Source organism: Zootoca vivipara, chromosome 12 (genome assembly GCF_965207765.1).
Source record: "Zootoca vivipara chromosome 12, rZooViv2.hap1.1, whole genome shotgun sequence".
NCBI classification, from domain to species: domain Eukaryota; kingdom Metazoa; phylum Chordata; class Lepidosauria; order Squamata; family Lacertidae; genus Zootoca; species Zootoca vivipara.
This window is the reverse complement of record NC_142595.1, coordinates 17,239,087-17,264,529: the sequence shown is the minus strand read 5'-3', so window position 1 is coordinate 17,264,529 and position 25,443 is coordinate 17,239,087. Positions and strand designations below refer to the sequence as shown.

The window sequence follows — 25,443 nt, the reverse complement described above, 5'->3', positions numbered from 1 at the left end:
GCAGTTATTCTTGTTGGGGAGGTCCTTATTTTCATCTATGAAATTTTCAAGATATTCCAGGAGGAATAGAAACTTGCATATATATTTTTTAATTTCAGATGTTCATCTTTGACATTCCATAGCTCCTGAACATGTTCAGTCCTTAACGGAATGTGTTATATTTCTATATAAATTATAGTATTTTTAAAATATATTTGCATGTATACATATAAATTAGAATACGTATGCTTAACTGGCCACCCTACTTGCAGAACCAGGACTTGTGTTTGTGTATGCGTGCACACACCCACACCAATGATTATCCAAATTGGATTTTCCAATCAGTGGTTTTTCCAAAAATGTGGCAGGCAAGTACTTTCTGTCTACTTCCACTCTTATTAATCTAATCGCTGGAGAAGAAAAATGCCAGTATTAAATGAAGAAGGCGACTTACACACTACTAAGAAAAAGAGGATATGCACAACTGAAAGAGAGAACAAAAGAAATAATAATATTTGCTTATGTTATTGTATAGGCATAGGCGCATATTTAGAAATTCTGTACTTAACTCCAATGTATTTACACTTTACAGAATGAAAACAGTTGTTTGTTTGTTTAATTTATATACCGAAGATTCCAGGGCAGTTCACAACAGAAAAATACAAAATGAGAATACAAAACACATGATAAAACAAAAACAAACCAATAACACACACAAACACATTTCTAATAAGTTTTCCAAATCACTCCAAATAAATTGTTCAATCAATTTCAATTTGCACCCCACCTCAAAACCAATCGTTCCTTTCCAATTGATTTTACACCAATGAAATGCCCCCCCCTGCTTGAAAATCAGGTCCACTTTAATTAATGACCTCATTCATCAACTATAATTAAACCCTCCATACATTAGATTCAAAACAAATAGGGCGCACCAGTCTTATTTGAAAGCCTGGGTTAGTAAAAGTTTTTAGGGTTTTCTGTTTAACAAAGCAACCCTGAGTGAAAACAAACATGAGTTTTAAATGGGATTAATTGCTTGAATTAGAAAAAAAAATTAGGGCAGGCTGGGAACTGGCTGCTGCACAGTACAAACTGAAATGTTGTAGGCAGCTCTGTGTGAGCATCCCAAGGTTGGAAAAAAAAGTTCCAACAGTGGACTGAGGCAAGAGATTGGGAGTTATCCACACACCTGGTCCAACCCTCCTGCACAGGACATTATATTCTGCAAGACACTATATGTGTGTGTGTGACTATGCAGAGAGCACACAAAGATGCAATGCACACACACACACACACACACAGAGAGAGAGAGAGAGAGAGAGAGAGAGAGAGAGAGAGAGAGAGAGAGAGAGAGAAAGAGAGATCTTGCAGCATATAACTCTACCCTCCATGTGCACTCTGCCCATCATAACAATGGGAGTTTCATACTGTATTTCTCTCCATGTACAGTACATAGCTGGTTCCAAACGTTCTGTCCACACCAGAGAGACTGACCAAGAAACAAACCTGATTGGTCCTTCCCCTGCCGCCCTCAAGCCACTTACTGGATATTGGAGGGCCAAGTCCAATCAGTTCTGGTAGTCATTTTTGCCTGTTTCAAAATACCCCCTTTAAAAAATAAATAAAAGTCTATTTTTTTGCTAATCCGATTCAGTTCCTTAACAGTAACGAGAGCTACAGACCCTTGAGCAGGCACCCCCAAACCTCGGCCCTCCAGATGTTTTGGACTACAATTCCCATCATCCCTGGCCACTGGTCCTGTTAGCTAGGGATCATGGGAGTTGTAGGCCAAAACATCTGGAGGGCCGCAGTTTGGGGGTGCCTGCCCTTGAGGGTTATAAGCCCAGTAACAGCAGCTTCCATGGCCAGCCATGGAAGCTGCCACTGGAGTCATAGAACTGTAGAGTTGGAAGGGGCCATGTGGATCCTTTAGTCCAACCCCCATGCAATGCAGGAATTTTTCGCCCAATGTGGGGTTCAAACCCACGACTCAGAATAGAAGTCTCATGCTCTACCGAAGGAGTCCCTCTACCCCCAAGTCCCGCCACCCCACCCCTCAAAAGTGATAAGACAGCCGTAAAATTGTATATCTAAAAATAAATCATACTCCTTGCCCCTCATTCCCACTCCTCATGAACCCTAGCATTTGTGTCCTCCCCGCAATACATATAACCCATCCCCTCTCTTTCCAGAAAACATTAAAAAGGAGTGGGGGGGGGAACCCAGAAGGTAGTAAAAAAAGAGTTTGGTGGGACCTTGTGCCACCGCAAATTTGTTAAGTTTTTAAACTTTTGTAGGCCAAAGCATACTTTATCGGAGGCACGGCTTCTGGCTTAGGGAAGCTTAATATGGCACGGGAAATTTGTTAGTCTTCAAAGTGCCACCAAGCCCCTTTGTTGCTCACACGGCTTCTGGCTTAGGGAAGCTTAATATGGCACGGGAAATTTGTTAGTCTTCAAAGTGCCACCAAGCCCCTTTGTTGCTCAAAGGAAACACAGGAAAAGTGGAGCACATGATGCAATTTCAGACACCGAAGCAAATTTGCATCTTCATTTGGAGACCGTATTTTGTCTCCTGCACAACTACGCTGCCTCTTTTCTCTGTGCCCACTGTCGTAATTTCGCCCCCTGCACCCAATTATCATTGCTTTATTCGTCTTTCTCTTCCTGACACCACCCCACCCAAAATGAAGACATGTACAGTGCTTTCATGATTTCTGAAGGCTGAATCCAATAGTTCGTACTAGTGTGCATTTGATATTTACATCTTTTCCCTCATGCCACACAAACCGGGGGGGAGGCAAGATTCCTTGCTGGCAAACCCAGATTGTGTGGAAGAGCTCCATCCTGCTGAGAATCTATTTTCAGGCGTTTTATAACCCACCTCGAAATTCCTCAGCCGATAGCCTTTGCCAAATTCTGGTTTAGCTGCTGAGGTTTATGGTTGTCGTCACCACAAACACTCGATGTATTTATAGCTCTTCTACAGGCTTCGCTCCCAACTTGCCTTCGGTGGGTCCTCCCTAGCTCCACTCCAAAATATTTCTCTCCATTTTCCATTTATCCAGGGCAAGCAAAGAGGAAGGCACACAGACACTGACCCACAATGTACTGAAATTCCAGGTTTTGCCCTCCCTTCTTGCAAGTAGGCGAAACAACATGTTCTGCTTTCGCTGAATGCCTTCAAAGCCCAGCTGCTGGTTCACCTTTGCAAAACAGCACTGGGGAAGCAGAAAACTGATAGGCAAGAGTAGGGCGCTTCACCCTTATTCCGCTGTCTACTTTCCCCCTATAGCTGCAGGAATATGCAGCCATCCCGCATACAGGGATTGAACCTGCAACCTTGGGTGTTATCAGCACCATGCTCTAACCCAGGCACCCCCAAACTTCGGCCCTCCAGATGTTTTGGACTACAATTCCCATCACCCCTGACCACTGGTCCTGTTAGCTAGGGATCATGGGAGTTGTAGGCCAAAACATCTGGAGGGCCGCAGTTTGGGGGTGCCTGCAGTCTAACCAATGAGGGGGATGATGCAAGCAGGGGCAAACTACACATTATACTGCAGGCATATGAATAGATGCTCTATCTTGGAAAGCATCCCAAGAAAGGGATCATTTGCATTCGTGAGAAACAGGAAGGAAGCAAAGAGCTTAACTTGTCCCCTACAACTTCCTTCCCCCTCCATGCAAGCTGGTTTTACCACCCCTTGCAGAGTTCCATTTGTGTTTGCAAGGGAAGCCTAGAACATTGGAAAGGCAGAGATTTTAAGGGAAACCAGGTAGAAGGAGAAGGAGTAAACATTATTTTCTTCCCATCCCTTCTCCGACACAAGGGATAAGAGAGAAAGGGCCATCAGGAACATTTGTTAAATGCGAATGAAGCTTAGTCTGTAATTTGTTCCAGAGGACAAAGCTATGAAGACACAAAAATGGTAGTATAAATGCTCTCTCTCCCAAGCTTTCCCCCTTGTGGGAAGCCAGCAGTGCTTGCAAAGGACAGACTTATTGGTCTCTTTGGAGAGAGATTTGCGTAGATAGGAAACCCCCACAAGAAGGCTCCTGTGGTTTTAATTGATAGCAAGGGGGAAAGCCAGGCTTTTGTTGCAAGCAATTAATTGCAACAGGCTAAGGGAGTACATGTTCTTTCCCCACCCCACCAACCAACTTTTCCTTAACATAATAAGAGTTTGCAGTGACTCGAGGAGGAGGAGAAAAAGAGCGTTAAGTGCCAAATTATGTCTTACTTCTGGAAAGGCTTGCTCACAAACATACACCTGTCAAAGTCGTATAAATGCAGGGTTCAGGGTAAGGGTGCCAGACCTCTGGGTTTGACCTGAAGTCTCCAGGTTTCCCTGGTTCCCTCCAGGTGATGGGCTTGAATCTCCAGGTGGGTGAGTCAACAACAACAACAACAACAACAACAACAACAACAACAACAACACAGTGGTACCCTGGTTCCCAAGCGGCTTAGTTGACAAACAAATCGGCTCCCAAACACTGCAAACCCAGAAGCGTTCCAGTTTGCGAATGTTTCTTGGAATCCAAACGTTCATTTCAGCTGCTGGCATTGTTTCCAGGGTCAATCAGCCAATCAGAAGCTGCGCCTTGGTTTTCGAACATTTTGGAAGTCGGACGGACTTCCAGAATGGATTGAGTTCGAGAACTGAGGTACCACTGTATAATAATGATTGTGCATGCAGTTTGCCTTTCTCCCCATTCCCAATTAACCTCAATCTACATAGCCAACCTCCAAAATGTCCCCAGGGTCCTCCTTCTGTGACATCACCAGGGGCCGCCCCTAGGTCTCAGCTTCGGGCCCTCAAATCTCAGGATCTGGGATGCTCCTGACCAGGCAACCCTAACTAAGGATGCTTGTGAGGGAGAAGGGGCACCTGCTGATTCTTCTCTGCAAATTATCATCACCATCAGCTTATTTGCATGCTGCTTTCCCACTATACTGTATTGTGCTTGAAGTGTCTCACGATATATTAAATGAAGATTCCAAATCTCAGGAATAACAATTATTATCATTGGGTGGGAATCATGCTCAGAGCAGACTTCCTGGAACTATATTTCAACAGGTCAAAGTGCACGTCAAAGTGCAAGTAGATAAATAGGTACCGCTACAGCGGGAAGGTAAACGGCGTTTCCGTGTGCTGCTCTGGTCACCAGAAGTGGCTTTATCATGAGTGGCCACATGACCTGGAAGCTGTACGGCCAATAACGCGAGATGAGCGCCGCAACCCCAGAATCAGTCACAACTGGACCTAATGGTCAGGGGTCCCTTTACCTTTACTTTGAGTGTGACTTCGTTGGATAATTGACTTAGTGCCAATTAAGTAAATACTGTGGGCTGGGGGGGGGGGGAATCTATAAAGCTTCATACAAATAAGGCCAGCCTAAGTTAACCACCTAGCACTAAGTGGGAGAGGAAATTAAAGCTGAACATATAAACAACTGACTAGGATCTGGGAGACCAGGGTTCAAATCCCCATTCAGCCATGAAGCTCACTAGGTGACCTTGGCTCAGTCTCCAAGTCCCAACCTAGCCAAAGTCACGGGGCTGTGGTGAGGATAACATGGAGAGAGGGAAGAACCAAGTACGCCACACCTTGAGCTCCTTGGAAGAAAGGTGGGATGGAAATGCAATAAATAAATATATAGTAGAAGTAGTATGCAAGGCCAAAAAGATCTCTACTCCACAAGGCCTTCCACAAAGGTTCACTACAGGTAACTCTGCAAACGCTGGGTGGCAACTACAACTCTCACTTGCCTCCCCATCCCCCAACGTACATCTTTTAGCACATTCCCCCTCATAATTAGGCTTATTTCTTGTTCCTGGGAGGAAAAAGACAGGTTACAAATCATATCAAGGGAAGGTCCCTTCCGGTAGATAATCAACAGGTGAGGGAAGACTAAGCGCCCCCACCCAATTCAAGTTGCTTGGGCCTTTAAATACCAGCAACAAAACCTTGAATTTGGCTCAACAGCTAATAGGTAGGCTGTTGTAAATATGCATTTGTGTACTGGGAGCCAGGGAGCACTGTCAAGGCCCAAGTGCTCTGCAGAGCTCTTTGCCCCTACCTATAGCAGTGCAGAAATTTTATCATACAAAGATGTAAAATCCTAGGTTTTGCAAACACTGATCCATCTAGCAGGGTATTGTCTACACCAGGTATATTCAAATGCCTTTTGACCCAGGATCCACTTTAGTCCCAAACTGCATTCGGGACACATTTCTTAATCTTTTACCATGGTGGCCATGATCCTGTTGTGATCCACTAGTGGATGCTGACCCACCAGCTGAAGACCAGTGGTTTACACTGACGGAGAGAAGCTCTCCCAAGTAAGTATCTTTTCCATCACTTGAGGTTCCTTTAACTGGAGCTTGTCAGGGACTGAACAGGAATCTCCTTTATGCAGAGCATGTTGCTCCAACACTGAGCTATGGCTTTTCCACAAGGCTTTGGATTCCAATGGTGATATTTTGTTTGTGTAAATACAGAGTAACTAACATCCCCAGCTATAAAGGTTAGAAACTTTGGCATCTATGCAGAAAAGTGTAAGAGTTTGAGGTTCATTTTTACCTTCACAAACTCACACCCAACTGCTGCTGACTCTTAGTTAAAAATGAACCAAGGGATTCTCCTAAACCAGAGTTACGGGTAACATAGGCCCCTTATCAAGAACTCCAGTGCAAAAAAAAAGACCCGGGGAAATTTGCGTGCCAACCTGCCTCCCACTCTGAAATCTGGCTATCATTCTTTCTGCATCAGACAGTTTAGAAATATACTTAATTCTTAATTATTGCTAATATTATTTACCTATTTCATAGAACCAAGAGTGTGTGTGGTGCTCTACAGAGTTTTGCTAACAAAATAAGAGGCTGGGGCTCAGTTGTGGAATATGCATTGTGAATGCAGAAGGTCAGAGAATTTGAAGGGGCCTTTTATGTCATCTGGTACCCTTGCCTGATGCTGGAAACCCAAAGCCAGAGCATTCCCACAAAATGACTGTCCAGTCAGTTAAGGGACAGAGTTGGAAGACACTCTGAAGGTCCTCTAGTCCAACCCCCTGCAATGCAAGAATCTCAGCTAAAGTATCCATGTCAAATGGCCATCTAACCTATGTTTAAAAACCTCCAAGGAAGGAGAGTCTACCACCTCTGATGGGAGTCCGTTCCACTGTCGAACAGCTCTTTCAAGTCAGAAAATTCTTCCTGATGTTTAGTTTCTTGTAACTTGAAGCTATTGGTTCTGGTCCTAGCCTCCAGAGCAGGAGAAAACAAGGTACAGTAGCTCCATCCTCCACGTGACAGTACTTTAGTGACTTGAAGATGGCTATCATATCTCCTCTTTTCCAGGCTAAACATACACAATTCCCTCAACCAAGTTTTTTTTTTTGGTATGAGCTTTCGTGTGCATGCACACTTCTTCAGATACGTATCTGAAGAAGTGTGCATGCACACGAAAGCTCATACCAAAATAAAAACTTAGTTGGTCTTTAAGGTGCTACTGAAGGATTTTTTTTTATTTTACTTCGATCCAGACCAACACGGCTACCTACCTGTAACCACAATTCCCTCAACCGTTCTTCATAAGGCTTAGTTTCCAGACTATTGGTCATCTTCATTGCCCTCCTCTGCGCATGTTCCAGCTTATCAATTTCCTTCTTAAATTGTGGTGCCCAGAACTAGACACAGGCCACTAATCCCTTTTTGTTATTGTTCCAGAGTGGAGAGTACAAGGGCAAATACAGTGGTACCTCGAGTTACAAACGCCTCAGGTTACAAACACTTCAGGTTACAAACTCCGCTAACCTGGAACAGTTACCTTGAGTTGAGAACTTTGCCCCAGGATGAGAACGGAAATCGTGTGCCGGCAGCACAGTGGCAGCAAGAGGCCCCATTAGCGAAAGCATGCCTTTAGTTAAGAACAGTTTCAGGTTAAGAACGGACCTCCGGAATGAATTAAGTTCATAACTAGAGGTACCACTGTAGCTTAACCTGGCATTAGAATAGAACAGAATAGAATAGAATAGAATAGAATACTTTATTACTGTCAAAGATCAGCTCTTGTAAAAAATCCCTTTGGAAGAACAGGTCCAAGGAGCATAACATATATGTGACATAAAAAAATTCCTTCAGTAGCACCTTAAAGACCAACTAAGTTTATATTTTGGTATGAGCTTTCGTGTGCATGCACACTTCTTCAGATACAGTGAAATAGAAGTCCCCAGGCACTTATGTAGAGAAGGGGTGGGGAGGGGTGGGGATGGGGAGGGGAGATCACTCAGAAGGGTGGTGGAAGTGGGTGATTGACTGACTGATAGCTGTTGATGACCGAAAACGACGGCAAATTTTTTTATTTTGCTTCGACTCAGACCAACACGGCTACCTACCTGTAACTAGATATATGTGACACTTTGTACAACAATAAAATTGAGATTTGTAAATGCAATGTGCATAGGAATGCTTAAAACTTAAGCCTTAAAACTTAATAGGCTGCCGCAGAAAACTGGGCCTAGGTCGCTCGGGAAACCGTATTTTGGGACGTTCAGACGGGCTGGTTATTCTCAGTAGAAAGTCTGTGTCTGCATATCTGGACGCAGAATCTAGCAATCATCCTGGTTATCTTCTGGTCTTTGCCTAGCAGGAGCAGGTTGTATAATTGCTTTTCCGGGAGGCCTGCTGACCTCACCAGTATGGGGTCCAGGATCTCCCTCCATGCCTCTTCTTGGAAGGGGCATCTGAAGAAAAGGTGCTCTGGGCTTCCTATTTCCCTCAGAGGGCAGGCGCAGAGTCTTTGGGCGAATGGGATTTTTTTGTATGATCCTTCCAAAACAGGCGTGGGCAAGGCTGTGCTTCTTGCAAGTGTATATAAGCCCTTCTTGCTTTTTTTTGATAAGGGAAAGGAGAGGTAGGGTGCCGGAGCGGCTATGTATCTCTCGATTTCTCCAATTTTATATTCAGGGCACCTTGAGCAGTCCTGTTGTCTCTCAATATCTATGAGTCTTTGTCTAACCGTGGCTTTTGCTTGGCCCAATCCCAAACTTAGAAGGGCTTGGGGAACCTGGCATTATTTATTTATAAAATGCATATCCTGCCCTTCTGGACCAGCTGCAGGGGCTGGCCTCAGTGTGCACCTGCCAGGGCCAACACTCCAACAGGGGACTGTTTCGGGACTCCCCGTGCTCAGCTGCTTCTCCTGTTGCCCATTAATGCTTGTTCACCTGCGCTCTCCAGGCCCCCTCACTGACAGTTTCTTACCCAATGGTTCCTCAGAACTTGCATGACCACCCTTCAATGGCCAACGGGCATTCCCAGGACAGTCTACAACAGCATCCCCAAACTGCGGCCCTCCAGATGTTTTGGACTACAACTCCCATGATCCCTAGCTAACAGGACCAGTGGTCAGGGATGTTGGGAATTGTAGTCCAAAACATCTGGAGGGCCAAAGTTTGGGGATGCCTGGTCTACAAGAAGAGCAAACAAAAACAAAAAAACCCCCTGCGAATATTTATAGAGTAATAAAGCAAAAGAACGGCACAGCTTTAAAAATTTTTTTTTGCAAAAAACCTCTAATCGATAAAAGCTGGTGGCAGCTTGAGATAATTAAAAGGTTTAAAAGTTAACGTTTTAAAAATAGAAAGGTTGAAATAATAGCCCGGTAGGCACCAGTGTAAGGCAGCTTTCTCTGCAGCCAGGGATGAATGAGATCAAATACAGATACACATGCTTAAGCTTGGTTACAGTTGGAATTAAGTCAAAGGCCTTGTGGAGAAGGCAAGCTTTTAAGGAGGGATCTGAAAGGGGAGAGGTAGCCTCATGAACTCTGGCTGCCGACAGCAGCTATCCGGAGGTTTCAGGCAGGAGTCTTCCCCAGTTCTACCTGGATATGCCAGGAACTGAACCTGTGACTTTGTGCACGCAATGTATGTACTGCTGTTATATATATATACAGTGGTGCCTCGCTTAACGAATGCCCTGCTTAACGAAATTTCCGCTTAACGAAAGGATTTTTCGAGCGGAGCTTGCCTCGCTAGACGAAGGCGTTTCAGGAAAAATCCGTCTAGCGAATCGCGGTTTCCCATAGGAATGCATTGAAATTCAATTAATGCGTTCCTATGGGCAAAAAAAAAAAAATCGAAAAAAATTCAGTGCATTCCTATGGGATTCGCTAGACGAATTTTTCGCTATAAGAAAAGACCCGTGGAACGAATTAATTTCGTCTAGCGAGGCACCACTGTATTTATTTATAACCCACTTTATCCCTGACAGGGACTCAAAGTGACTTACAGATATTAAATGATCACTGAAAATTCAGGTGTAGAATATTCCTGGAGGACAAATCCTCACAGGTTCCCCTATAGAGGTTAACCTGCTATAGAAGCAGTGCTCGGAATTAGCCAGGCGCCAGGCGTATTTTGCTCTCAAATTTCAACCACTTGCGACCAAGTGAAGATGCCTGGGCGCCAGGATGGCACCTGATATCACCATCTGGAGGTGCATGCCTGGGGAACACAAGCTTACTCATACCAATGACAAACTTAGTTGGTTTCTAAGGTGCTACTGGAAGGAATTTTTCTAGCTTAATGTTGTCATCTGAACTAGCCAGATGTTTAACTGAGAATCAATCACAGTCGGTCCACCATTTGAAAAATAAGACTTGCCCAAAAACGCAACTGGACATTCCATTTTGGCGACTGTAACCTTGGTTTAAGGAGCTATTTGGCACCTAGCTTATATGCCTGATGTTCTAACACAGTATAGAAGTTCCCCACCTCCCAACTACTGCCTCGTGGTGGCTCAGGTCTGCTTCCACGGTTGAAGCCAGTGATGGTAAGCACTGAATACCACTGGCTGGTAAGCAGAGGAGGCAAGAGCAATATTGGATTCAAGGGTCCTGCTTTTGGGCCTCCCATAAGCATCCGGTTGGCCACTGTGAGGATCCTTGATGAGATGGGCCATTGGCCTCATCCAGCAGGGTCTTCTTACGCTCTTACCTCCCACACCCAGCTTCTGAGATTTCAACAAGAACCTCATGTTTCCATCCCTATCTTTGCTATCCTAAGAAGGGGGAGTGTTTTTCCACCGCCACCGCCCCAATAGTTTCTTGAAAATGCAGAACTGCACAGATCCAAAGATTGTAAATCAAAACATCTTTTCAAAGTTTTGCTAGTGACTGAATAAATGACTACACCGGTTGATTCCTTGCTTTCCTGGTCCTGCCCAAGCCATGCATAAAAAGTTGGCATCACAGCCAACACCTTCCCATCGAACGTGCTGAGAAATAGATTTTCCAATGGACAGATATCGCTCTTATGTGATTGTAATTGTGGGGCACCGGAATCGTTGCGTCACATAATCCTTGATTGTGCTCTTCACTCATCGGCCATGAGCAAGTTTCTTGTTCCATATCTAAAGGGAATTGCTGATGATTTGAATGAAGCCAAACTGAGATATCTACTAAATGATGAAGACCCCTTAAGATCACTCATGGTTGCCAGATTCTTGATCAGCGTCCTATCCCTAAATAAGAAAAACGGACTCCTGTGTGGCTCGGATAACCCTTTTAAACCATGATTTATGTTTTAGGATGTAATTAGGTGATATCAACATTGATGTCTTTTATTAATTTATGAGCAGAGGGCGATGTTTATGTTGCAAATTTATTGTATTGTATGTTGTTGGTTTTCTGTTTTTGTTTTGTTTGTTTTTTGTAGTTTTTGGCTGTTTTAAATTTGGAGGTTTAAGTACATATATGTTGGTATGGGAAATTGTTGTGTGATGGGCCAATGGCCGTAATAAATATCAATCAATTGGCACCACAGCAATATGGAAGAAACACCCAACGCAGTACTCATAAGAGTTAGAATTCGGGCTGACAACAGTAAGCAGCTTAAACCTTTACTCTAAAAATACCCGCCCTGGTATTCTTAGACCGGCATGCTTTTTTACACAGATTCCACACACACATCCCCGCCCGCCCTGTTGCTCTCATCATAAACTATTCACATTTGCTCAAAGTGCCAATGGATGACCGCAATGGTAAGGAGCAGATGGGGAACCTGCAGGATTTTAGTTGCTGCTAGACTACAACTCCCGTGAACACTGACCAATACGGCTGATGGAGGTTGGAGTCCAAAGATGTCTGGAGAACTATGGGGTCTCCATCCCTGGTGTGGAGGAACCAGCATGGGCATGAGGCATGTGTAGAAATAGGAAGGGTTTTGTTTTGTTTTGTTTTTAAAGCCATTTCACCACTTCTAGAACACAGGTTTCAATTAATAAGCAACAGCAGGATACATAAATAGTGTGAAAATGACCCTGGTTTCAACAGCAAATCAAAAGCAATTGCCAGGCTAGCCGCTGAGAATCAATCTGTGCAAGAATTTATTTATTCAATCACTAGCTAAACTTTCGCCTCTGCTGTTTAGATTTCTAACCAGAGGCTGAATATATTCTGTGTTTCCATGATGGCATTGCAAACACGTTCCGAGATACTGATCTGAGACTCCAGCGTCTAAGCATTCAGAAACAGGCCTCCTAAGAGTCTTCATGGCTTTTGACTGTTTCTTAGCTGGTATAAAAAAAGCAAGTTTCTGTACGTCATAACTGAAGGGGAAAAACATCGTGTCTCGGCAAAAGATGAGAAAGCACAAGGGAGCAGAGTGAAAATGTCAGTGCTGTTTTGGCAATTGTGTGTACGTGTGAGTGTTGTGGGCACGCACAGACACACATGCGTTTCGGTGTCTGTTCAGCCCCTTTTCCTTCTTCCATTTGCCATTGTTCCCTGAAACCATCCTTCAAAACATGTAGTCTCAACCTTCAATCACCTCCCTCTTTCCAACAGTTGCTGGCAAATGAAATGTACTTTGAAAATTAGCCAGGATCTTTGGAAGCAGAACAAATTAATGGAAATCAAGCAAACACAAAAGTTATATAATTTGCCTAATTTATTCTGACCATGATTCTGGAATTCCTTGGGTCAGAATCTCTACTGGGGAGGGGAGAGCAAAATAATACCTAGCCTCCTAGCTGAATCACAGATCCAATGTAAAGCCTGAAGGTTAAGAGCAAACAGCTGTTCCTGCAGCACACTACACAGAACGTGAAAGTGACTCAGAGTGCAATCCTATACTGGTAAATCCACTGGCCGTACGATTTGCTAGAAGCCCTGCTACACAAGCAGAACCCCCTATATAACCACTGTCTCCCCCCCCCAGCTGCAAAATGTATGCCTGCAGAAGATGCCCAGGTGCATTGGCAGAACAACCAAAGCAGGACAAGGGAAGTGGACAGCAGAGGAAAAGAGTGTACAACTTGTGTTGTGTATCCTATCCTTTGGTCCATAGCTATGTTCCCAACAATGGAGAAACTCTACACCAGCCTGAAACTTGGCACAATAATTTCCCTCCCTTTGACTTCAAAATGAGGGGGGTGGGATCAGAAAAAAAGCTGCCTCCATTCAGCACCCAAAATCAACACACCGTCACCAAGACCATAAACCACAAACAGGGAGACCATAAATCTTGATGGTGGGATGTGTGGCATGGGGCTATATATCTCTGGCAAATGTTCTCGGAGGATACTATAGAGCAGGCATGTGCAACCTGTTGATGGCAAATCTACAGGTGGATCGTGATCGAAGATCAACAACTCTGGGCAATGATAATGAGTAGATCACTGCAGTTTTTTTTATATACTGAGTAGACCTCAGTGTCTTGGAAGTTTGGGTGTGCCTGTTATATAGGAACTCAAATCAGCAGTTCTGGGCGCCACAATTGAAGAAGGAAATTATTTTTAATGTGTCCGTAAAGCTTTGCTCTCTCTCCTGAGGGTGGTGTGAGGGACAGGGCCACGGGCCTCCCTTGGCTGTACCTCTGTCTGCTACTTAGTTCTTGCACACCTTGCACATTGTGGGCATGGGAAGGGGACGGTGCAAGCCCTCATAATGGCCTGTATTGCTTGGTTGCCTCCATGCCCATGGAGCATGTTGGCATTGTCACCAGTGCAGTCCCTGGCTGAAGGCCTGTGGCTGTGTTTCCAGAGGCGTTGCCTCTGTCGTTTTCACACTGCCTCTATCCTTTCTGGTGTTGTGTTTTCCTCTTTCCTTCCCAGGCTGAGCACAAACTGGAAATGTCATCTGTTCTGTTGGCGTGGCAGCAATGTACCCTAGCATAATGTGCGTACAGGATTGCTCTGCCTGCATAGTTGGACAGGCGTAATGACCTAGTTCATATCACAGCCAAATCCTCAGTGTTTCGCACTTGGTATTGAACAGAGGGAGAGAGGGATATTGTTTAATTAAATAGCAAGGAGGCAGCTGGGGCAGTTTCAACAAGAGGAGGAGCAAGACTTGTGGATAGACAAAGGAGAAGCACACGTTAAGAGTTTGGTGGCAGCCAGTTTTCGCTAGGCACTTTACACATCCTGAAGACTGATTTCCGTGTGCTTGGCTTAGACCCCAGTCAACATTAAGACTCATCAGATGGCCTCCTTAGCTCTGTTATAATGGAAGAAGGATCAGGGCCGGCTCATCGTAGACCCCCGGTGGCGCAGGGCACCATGGCGCCGGCCCGCCAGGAGGGCGCCGCGAGCTGCGCCCACCCGCTGGCTGACCGGTCCGCCGCGCAGCTGCGCCTGCCCGCCCGCCTGCCGCGCAGCAGCGCCTGTTGCCCACCGCGCTGGGAAACGGGGTGGGAGGGTGCCGGAACGGGGCGGGAGTGATCCGGCGCACTACAGCTCCGGGGGCGCTTAAGACGGCGCTGAGAAGGATGTATGGAAATTCCCATTTGCAGACACCACCACCCCTGAACACACACACACACACACACACACACTTTATACAATTAAATTTAGTCCAGCATTTTACAAAGCAAGTCAGGAAATTCTAGTTGTTGCTTACTCTCTGTTGTATCATCATAATTGCTCTTGGCCACTAACACAGGAGTTAAACATGACAGTTCCTTAGAATAAGGGCCCATCAAGGTTTTCTGACATGAGATTGAGGGCAATGTGTAGTTCCATTCCTTCAAATAAGTCCGCCCGTCCCCCCGAACATTTCATGTGCCTCCCTACAGTTTAAAAGTCTCATGTAGTTTCTTCACCTATCCCCATTTAATTACATGGCCTATCATTCTCTCAGGTCTTTCCATTATCTTTTTGAATGAAAACTACTAATGTTTCTTATTTAGCCTTCTTTTGTCTAAGCCAGAGATTCCATAACTTTTCCTCCCACGGACCACTGGAAAATTGCAGGGGGTCTTGGTGGCTCACTTAATGATTTTTCTGCTTCTTGTAGCAATTGCAGTGCACTGGGTTAGATGCTGTATGATTTTTAATTGTATTTTTTTTTTTTTGCTTTTTTTTTTTTGCTTATATGCTGCATTTTTTTGTATTACAATTTGAATCCATTTTAATTCAAACAGCAACACAGTACGTACAGTAAAAATATAATACATTCCAAGAAATAAAAGCAGCAGTAAAAATACAAGTAAAGATCAACATGAGTATTTAATGCAAAGGGTGCATTGTCTCCCTTCTTCAACCACAAATCCACAGACACATTGTGCACCATTGTGTTTGAGAACATTTAGCATAAGTGCAGGGGTCCCCAATCTATATTTCCTTTCTAGATTTTTTTTATGTGGGAATATCCCCCTTGTTCCCAGATCAGCACAACCCAATGTTACGTATATGGACACTTGGGCCTCCATAGCATTGCACAGTATAGATGCCTTAGCAATGTCACACTCTCTGCAGATACACAGAGATGAAAGAGATCCAGTGGCAGAACATTATGTACCGAAAGCAGGAGTAGCCAAAATAGTGCCCTCCAGATGCAGTTGGACTCCAACTCCCATCAGCCCCAGTCAGCATGGCCAATAGTCATGGATGATGTGAGTTACAGTGGTACCTTGGTTCTTGAATTTAATCCATTCCGGGAGTCCGTTCGACTCCCAAAACGGTTCGAAAACCAAGGCACGGCTTCCCGAAAATCTCCATCCAGAAAAGCTAAAGAAACAACCAAACCTCACACACTAATATATGTTTTTATAAGGTTACACATATACACAAACTCCAAACATATGGTCAACTATGAGATTCAACAACTTCCTTCCAACCTTTGAAATAGCAAATTTTCCCAACAAAGATGCTACCTATGACTCGAACCTGGCTTATGTTTTACAAAACAACAAGGAAATCAGACAACTTCCCTTCTGTTCCAGCTTCTATTACAGATTCCAAGACTTCAGTCTGGTCTACGCATGCAGCAGAATGAGGTGATATAATACATAAGGGATAGAGAATGCTCTATCACCTCAAACTGCAGGTAGGAGTTGCATTTTTTTCATGCTCCCCTATGTGAAAAATAAACGAATTTCTGCAAATTTACTAAAAACATAGCACCCTAACACACCGAGGGAAGTAGTGTAATCTGGTATGTTTCCTGCTGTGCAGGGAGTAATTGCTTGCAGGAAGACTGTTGTTGTTTGTGCAGGGGTACACAACAAAAATGTGCTCTCCCACCTGTAGTCTAAAGTGGTACAGTCCATTCTACTACCTCATTCCCACCTCATTTTGCTGCATGTGTAAGACCACAGCTTGAAATCTCCCAAGGCAGGAGATTACATAACTTCCCTAGGCAACTCATTTCTTTGCTGAGCTACTCAGCAGGCTACAATTACGGCACAGGTACCAGTGTTACCCTGATGTGTTCCAGAACAAGCACGTAAATTGCACAACTCAACCAGGCACATATCTTTGAACACCTATTTCCCTAGATGCACACACACAGAGATGTTTAAATCTGTTTACACACTTCTTTGTGGTGCGCACACTGGAGTTTCTCAATATGCAGCGCTGCCCCAAGAACCAATAAATTGTTTTAACTCCAGCAATATGCTAGGCATAGAAGGATTGCTAGCAGATCTATCCAGCTTTTTAAAAAACAAAATCTGCAAGAAATAGTTTAGCTGCAACAGCCTCATTCAGGCACAAGGCTCTCCACACCGTGACATCTTTCTGGGTTTACAAATAAAGGCACAAAACACCTCCATTCCTTCAGAAAGACTCTTGTTTTTGCCCTTTTCCTCCAGGAACTCCTGTGCACAGTAATGTAAGGGTCATTATCCAAACCCCAGCCCAATGCACAAAGGAGCATTTGGCCCTACCTCCCCTCTGTTCATGAAACAGACCCCAGTCCATCACTACCAGAAAGCATTTGTGCCACAGCAAATACTTGCAGAATAAATAGTTCTGGATGATTCAAATGACTGAGCCACGTATTACAGAGAAAGCGGGAAGGAGGTATCTCGAAACCACACACACAAAAAGTAGGACCACTCCTTCCAACTGGCTAGGGACAAGCACTTGGCAATACACTTGTTATTATTGGAAGCCCAGGAGCACATCCCACATGGAAACCTAGGCATTTCTCCCCACACCATAGATGCGTATGCAAGTTACTTGTGCTCCAAGCAGGAGAAGCTTGAGCGTGTGGCCCTGGTTGGTGAAGAGTGTGTGCCCATTGCATCTATATATGGGAGAGGTCATCACCAGCTCCCATGGCAGGTAATGTGTTTTACAGCCAAGAGCTGGCAGGAAAGAGAAGGGAGAAGAAATACTCCAGGAGCACATGGGGAAATGAATTATGCCCCGTATATTTATTACATCAGCATGTTCTCATACTGGACTTTTACTAGGTAATCAACAATGAGATAAGGATCAAGACCTATGTGTCTATGTCCTTTTACAGCTCTGGGGAAATACGTAGTTCGAATTCCTATGAGACCAGCTTCACATTTTGAGAAGTCTGAGGTACCTGGATGAAATGCCACACCACCTTCTACATTGTGCCAGTTCCTGATGCCCAAGATTGAAGAACAATCCCGAATCTAATGGGCTGCAACTGAAACTCCAAATGTGGTATTAGCCTTTTGCACTGAAGTTGCGACAGGGAGATCCACCCCACCCCAGAAGCCTATCACTTAGGAGACTAGCCCAGTTAATGCCCCAGCAAACACACACACACCCTTCACAACATTTGCAGACCAAAGACTATGGAAAAGAAGAATTAATATTCCTGGAATTAATATTCAGGTGTTGCTCTAATGGTGCTGAGCAATTTCGGAGGTCAGGACGTAGTTTTACATTCATGTAAGCTGCACAACATATAAAATAGGAACAAGCCAGGATTAACTGTGATGCTAAGTACTGCACAGAACAGAGCTCAGCTCAACTGTGATTTAATAACCCCAGATTTCCTAGTGTGAAATGCATTTCCATCTTTCCCACTTCAGCTGGATTTATTTACAAATGCAGTTCGGCTCAGAAATGTGGCTGTTCCCTTGCTCTGAGACAGCTGGAACGTTTCTTGGAGTAAGACAGACTCTCACTCCCTTCCAGCAAATACAATCCATGTGCAGAAACATGCATGTCGGCTAACCCTAGTATGCCAGCAGATGACAGAATATGACTTATGGGCAAGAGATATGTGAGAGAAAAGGTTCCCCAATGGATCAAGGTGCACTGCTGCTAAAAGATGACAGGCAGGAAGCCCCTAGTTGTTCCTTTCCTTTTCCTATTTTATGGGAATACAGAAGGAATACAGACTAGACTACAAATCAATCCCAACCAGAGGAACATACTGCAAACTTTAGCTACAAAGAGATGGCCATATAACTTTCACTTTCAACAAAAGAATCTATTTTGCCACTTAATATCAAAATGGGCCCACCAATGCCAAAATGTTTATCAGATTCTGAAATTCAAGCCTTCGCTATTTTGCATTCTGCAAAGGCTGATCCATATTATATAGCAAAATAATAAAGCTGAGCCTGAAACAAATGGAGATGCCCTCTGCACATGCTATGGAGCACTCTTATTATTTAAAGTGCTCCGGGGTGAGCAGTAACTTTGAAAAACAATTCTGGGTCCTGCCAAGCTACAGTTCAAGTGGTTAATTGCTTTAAAAATAAGTGCTGGACCTCAAGTGCTGGAAACCTGGCATCCTAATTTTCTCATGTAGGGGAGAAACTGAATGTGGTTCGTCCATGATGAGAGGAACACTCTTCCCATGATCAGAGGCACTCTACTTTGCCATGGTTGGACCCTAGTGTTTACAAACTAATTTAGAACTGAACCCATTTAAGTACTCTCCACAAACCTAATATTAATTTCACCTGGAAAATCCATAGCCAGGGGGTACAAACCTATTGAGAAGTCCTAAGTGATAGCACAACATTTTTAAGAATGAACGTTCCTTAGTTTAGGCTCAAGTGCTGGACAAATATTACATTATCTCTAGATGGGGGCAATTCTAGGACTTTGGGATTTGTCCAGCTCTTCTCTCAGCCACACGTGGGCCAGATTCTATACAACACCGCTGAGGTTCAGATGTTCAGGGACACTTCCTCTCCGCCCCCCCCCCCCCGCACTAAACATATCAACCACCTCATTATGTCCCATTGTCCCAAGTACCAGACCAAACCTCAAACACCTTTGACTGCTGTACTTTAAAAATCACGACCCTTAAAGCCGCATTTCACAGACTCTACATGGTACTCACCTGCCACAGGTATGGCGTGGATCTGTGCCCGTGACAGGAGTTCCAGCGATGGCTCGTGTCCAGAAACTCCATCTGAAGAAAAACACGATTCAGTTTCATAAATTGTCTGCAACATCTCTGGCAGTCCCCACACCGAGGATACAAGAAGCATGCCAAGGAGTGATTGCAAACACTGCCGTTATTCCACTGCAGCTTCCCTTTATGACAATCCGTCGTTGCACAACCAAAGGCTTCGGGGAGGTGTCTCCTTTTAGGCTATATTGCCACCTCAAACCATCCAACATCCCCTCCCATCTCAAGCCAGCCACGAAGAATACACACACATCTGTCCTCCTTGTGGAAGCGTCTTCTTCTTCTTGGGAAAAAAAGTTAAATTGTTTTGCAGCAACAGCGGCAGTGGCGAGGAAAACCCCAAGAATAAATCAAAGCCACCAGGGAAGGAAAACAAAATAGTTGCAGATGAAAATCTCCTTGCAGGGGAAAGAAGTGGAAGGGATATAACTATTTTCTCAACTCCAGGAGGAAAGGGCAGAAGAGTCGTAAGATGCAGAAGGAGGCAGAGGTGAAACAGATGCAGGGGGGAGGAGATAAAAAGGTTTACATCTCAGGTGTGGCTCAATTCACCGGGGAGGGAGGGGTTGAAGCAACATCTCCTCGGGCATGAAAAAGAAAAAACCCAAAAAAACAGGACAATGAATCTAGTCTCTAGCAGAGGAGAGATCTAACAAAAAAGGAGAGCCCACAGCTCTTTGGCACTCTCACAAAAGGCCCCTTTTCGTGAGACGCAAGGCTCCCTTCTTGCGATTGTTTCTCATCCCTGCCACCAAGCGAGATGGCTTCTGCCGGGGGTGACCTGAAATAGAACGTAGGGGAGGAGCCAGCTATAAATAAACCCAGCCAAGCTCTCTGGGAGCTGGGATGGTTCAGGCAAGAGGAGCTGCCTGCCTATCAGAAGCTGCATTTTCAACCACAGGGGTCAGTGGAAGAGATTCCCCGGGGAGGAAAGGCTGTGCCAGCTGCCAAGCCAAGAGAAGGGGAAGCAAGGCAAGAACAAAAGGGGGTGGGATGGCTGCTTCTGTGTTGTGGGTGCCACAGTCTACCTACAGATGGAGCCTGGCAGGTTCATTAAAGCCCAGTGATTTCAAATGTGTATTCCTTGAGAGGGAGGGGGCATGATTTTAAAAGGAAAAAGGAAAGCTAAGGGCCACAATCCTACATCAACTGTTAAGAGATATTAACGATGTGTGTCCTCTTCAAAACAAAACAAAACAAAGAAAAACATCATGGTAACTAAAACGTTATATCCAAATAAGTCAGGTGTACAGTTATGGACAACTTATGTATATCGAAATTTGCACTGAAGCTGCAACTTCCCAGCCACTGGAAATTCGCAAACTCCAAAATCTCTGGTTCCTGAGATTTCACAAAGCATTGCACTGCTTATATTCTAGGAGCCTGATTATAAAAGCAAACAAACAAAAAACACAGAGAAAGAGACAGACAGACAGAAGGTAAGACTATCACGTGAGGTATAAATTGTTGTCAATGGCATTAATAAAGCATGCCTTCTTATTTCATGGCATATCTTGAATGAGTTAACTGATGCTGTACTGGCCCATCCTTGTCCCTCCCAGTTAATACCAATACTGGTGTGCTGCATCATAACCAGTGTGGTGTCCAAAGAGTGTGGTGCCCAAAGAGGTTTTTGAAACACTTGGTATTCCTTCCACCAGCTCTTACCGTATTAACACAAGCCCTGTGCATGTGCATCCCTTACAGCATGGGTAGGCAAACTAAGGCCCGGGGGCTAGATCCGGCCCAATCGTTCTCTAAATCCAGCCCACAGACGGTCCGGGAATCAGTGTGTTTTTACATGAGTAGAATGTGTCATTTTATTTAAAGTGCATCTCTGGGTTATTTGTGGGGCACAGAAATTCGTTCATATTTTCCCCCAAAATATAGTCTGGCCCCCCACCAAGGTCTGAGGGACAGTGGACCAGCCCCCTGCTGAAAAAGTTTGCTGACCTCTGCCTTACGGTGCAATCCTACACGATTTAACTCAAAACGTAAGTCCCCATTACATTCAGTGGCGCTTATTCCCAGGTATGCATGCATTCCATACCATATACATGGTAAGCTCGGGGGTGGGAGTAGGGGAATAGCTTAGTTGCAGGGCATATACTTTGTATGGAGAAGTTTGCGGGTTCAACCCTGGCATATCCAGGCAGGGTTTGAAAAGACCCCCTGCCAGCAACCCTGGAAGAGCCATGGCCAGTCAACGCATGTGGACAACACGAGCTATGTCTGCATGTCACAGCTTACTGCACTCCTCTGATATCAGCAAGCCAAGACCCCTGACTTAGCATTACACCCATACAGTGGCTTGTTTTGCTCGGGGGACAAAAACACAGAAACCCCAAAACAACAAAAATGGTATCGAAAATTATTTAAAAGCAGACAAAACAAGACTGCATGCAAAACAAACATATATTGTTTCTTATGCTCTTGCGGAGTATTCTCCTTTGTTTTGGTTGCTTTTACTCTAAACACATTAAGACGTGAAGAGTAAGGTTTGTTCTTGGCTTACCCATCATGGTTTGTTTGGAGAAAAACAAACCATGATCACAGGTGAGTGGCAAACTAGGTGAAATCTCCATGCTCATGGTAAGCCATGGTTTACTGTGATGTGTTGACTAGGTTATGGGGTCAATCTTCTGACAAAGTACCTTAGTATGTTACAGGCACCATCTTCAAATAGGTTGTCCTTATTGTGTGAGAATCACAGAACTGCAGGGGTGGAAGGGAAGGATTCTAGAACCCACAGTTCTCCTATGCATATGTACATGTACTGTACTTGTATTTTTTTAAACACAACAAAACAGTGACCTCCTAGTCAACACTTTTTCTTTTGCTTGCCATGCTCAGTTTCCTTCTCCATCCTGGTGGAGCATGCAGATCATTAACCTGCCAATCACATTGCATTTCTGAGGTGCTTAGAGCACCCCACCATCCAAGTGTAGGACAACTGCAGAAATCTGCAGAAATGATCTTCTGAATCCTTCCCCACGTCACACCCCTTTTTAAAGAAACACCAACATATCCGACTTCTGACCCATAAGAGATTCAGTTTCTTCCAAACCATTATATCCCTCAAGCCTCACAGTTGCGCTCATAATAATATCAGTGGCTATTCCATGGGTTCTCTCCATGTTTTCTGGCAGACAACAGGAGACTTCCACTGAAATTTTTGGAAGTTTTAAGAACTCCATTCTGTTTGCTTGGATTTTTGCTAGCCATGGGCCATGCCTATGCAAAACCCATCACATGGGAATTCTCCTCGGGGGGGGAGAGGAAATAGCAAGGAGCCCTCATTCCTCTGGATTTTAATCTGCCTCAGATATACCAGCTGGATTGCATAGAGAAAGGAAAGCTGAGGATAATAATTAAACTGCCCCCCCATTTGCATTAACAGCAAGATAGAGTGGATCATATGACACAGATTTGAGGCCTACAGTTTAAGACAGCAAGTTTAAGCTGCTGATCTCCTGCTGGGCTCCCTTTTTTTTAAAAAAAGAGCTCTCATTCACCTGGCCTTTGGACATAACTATCCTCTGTAAAATGGCAAGCACAGAAAAGGGTTGGTTTGCCCCCTGGCCTTATAGATTAATAATAATAAATAATAATAAATTTTTATTTATACCCCGCCCTCCCCAGTCAAAACCAGGCTAAGGGTGGCTGACACTAGTAAAATACAGTAAGATATAAAAGAAAGAAAAACAATTAATTAAAATACAGGTTAAAATACAGTTTAAATTTTTAAAATGCAGCCTCATTTTAAAGTAGCCCAAATCAAAACCATAAGGGAGGGAAACATAGGGGTCAGACTGAGTCCAGCCCAAAGACCAGACAGGTGGAACTCAAAGAGGCAGGACTCCAGGCCAACCCAAGCAGAACAAAATGGCAGCCACCCCACTAGGGCCAACTCGTGTCTTGCCACACCATTCAGACAGCAACACATGCCTTCATCTTAAGCAGTGTTAGAAACTGGGACAGAAAAGCTGGGAGCCAAATGGCTTCTGGGACCTGGGTTGTGGGCGACAAAACATAATATCTAGCCGCCATTTGGGGAGGGGGGGTGTCAGCAACATTTTTTATTTTGATCAGCATGAACTAATATGCAATTCATGCGACGCACTGTTAATATCACATTTTAAGCAGAAAATGTTGATACATGTTTAATTTCGTGTTTACAATAAAAATATTGGCACCATACTTCAGTTTTCAAAACTCTTTATTGTTAAATTCTTTAACATATTGTCTATCCTTAAGATATACTTTAAGGCTTCAAAGCACAAGTATTTCAGTAATGCTTGAGCGTCAGACAGGCACAACAAATGGCACCCAAACTTTTTGAGTTGCTCACAGATGGAGAATCTTTAGGCGCAAAATGCACCTTGCGCCCTGCTAATTTCGAACCCTGATCTTAAGCAGAGGCCAACTTTTACTGTGGTAGCACCCTGCCTGCTGGAGGCATGCCCCCTTAGTGCTAACTGTGGGGGATAGGGAAACAAATGTGCTCAAAGCTGTTCATGAATGTTTACCTTTACTTTTTAAAGCATATTCAAGCCTTTAGCCCTCTTGGTTGTGAAGATATAAGTACGGTAAAAGCAGGCAGGCAGTGTTCTGTCACGAACTAATACAAATAAATAACTTCAGATACCATACAATTATCCTCCTCCTCTTTAGGCCCCTTCATCACAAAACCTCAGGCTGCAGGCCTCCCGAAATCCTTTGCTATCAACAGCAAGATCTTAGACGAGGAGGATTGTCCAGGGAGGAGGTTAGCAATCTTGCTTGCGCAATATCCTTATTGCATAAGATAGCGGGGTTGTTAAATCATGCTCGCAACCCTAAGAGATAGATCACTGCTAATCCTGTTTTCACAGACAGAAAACAAAAGATGGAGAAAGGCCTTGCAGTTAATTCAGGGCAGTGGAGGAGTCAAAATCCAATGCTCTTTCAGTTCCCAGGTGTGTGTGTGTGTGTGTGTGTGTGTGTGTGTGTGTGTGTGTGTGTGTGTCTGCATCCAACCCAGCCAAGATAACAAGATGCACATGGAAAAACAGAATGTCAATCCACGGCATCGCCAGGTGGAGTTGAGAAAGGCTCGTGGCTGAATCACTGAAAAGCCACGGCCCACTCAGATATAAGGGGACTGGTCCTATATAAACTCAAGATTGCTCTTCATATTCCCCACATGCTACAGCAATAGGTCACGGACTGCGTATCACTGCAGGCGTTTGGATATTTCAAGGCAGGTCAAGAGCAAGGCCTGTATTTACCAGCACGTCAATTTAAAACCTAGGCTTTTAAAATAGCCCTGGGTTATTTATAGCTCTCTGAGACCACTCTACCCGCTCCCTCTACCCCCTCCCTCATGTGCGTTTGGACTTTATTTTGGACTTGACGTCAAATAAGCTATTTATATAGGCATGATTGGACGAGAGGAGACAGGAGCGCTTTCGTTCCCCACACCCCTCTTTGCATGCTTGGCCTTTGGTTCACGTCAAGGGAGAGGGGTCACTATACAAGGAAAGGCGATATTCCACATGGCTGCCCTCCTCACCTTGAGGCCTTGATTTTTACCTCAGGAGGGGCAGCCAACACACCACGGGGCTTCCTGTCTTAAACCACCCCTGCCTAGCCAGAAAGCAGATGGACAAACATGCAATTTTTTGCTTTACTACCATGTAATTGTGCAAAAGGAAAATTATGTTTGAAAAGGCAGCAGCTACCAAGTCTGCAAAGAGTGATACACACACACACCCCGCCCCCGCCAAGCCCCGAAAAACTTTGAAATGACCTTTCAGGAGAATATATTTTCATGG

At 44.4% G+C, this 25,443-nt stretch overlaps 1 protein-coding gene across 7 annotated transcripts in view; it reads right to left on the bottom strand.

The window, feature by feature from the left end:
• Window positions 1-25,443, bottom strand: part of HDAC5 (histone deacetylase 5) — a 124,955-nt gene that overhangs the window by 71,005 nt on the left and 28,507 nt on the right. For 4 of the 7 annotated variants that reach the window (XM_088655518.1, XM_088655513.1, XM_088655514.1 and 1 more), the window contains one exon: window positions 19,556-19,627. In XM_088655518.1, the coding sequence (XP_088511644.1) occupies window positions 19,556-19,627 (72 nt within the window). Of the gene's footprint in view, window positions 1-19,555; window positions 19,820-25,443 lie in introns of those variants that run through there. The other 3 variants (XM_088655512.1, XM_088655515.1, XM_035137078.3) reach the window with 2 other exon arrangements.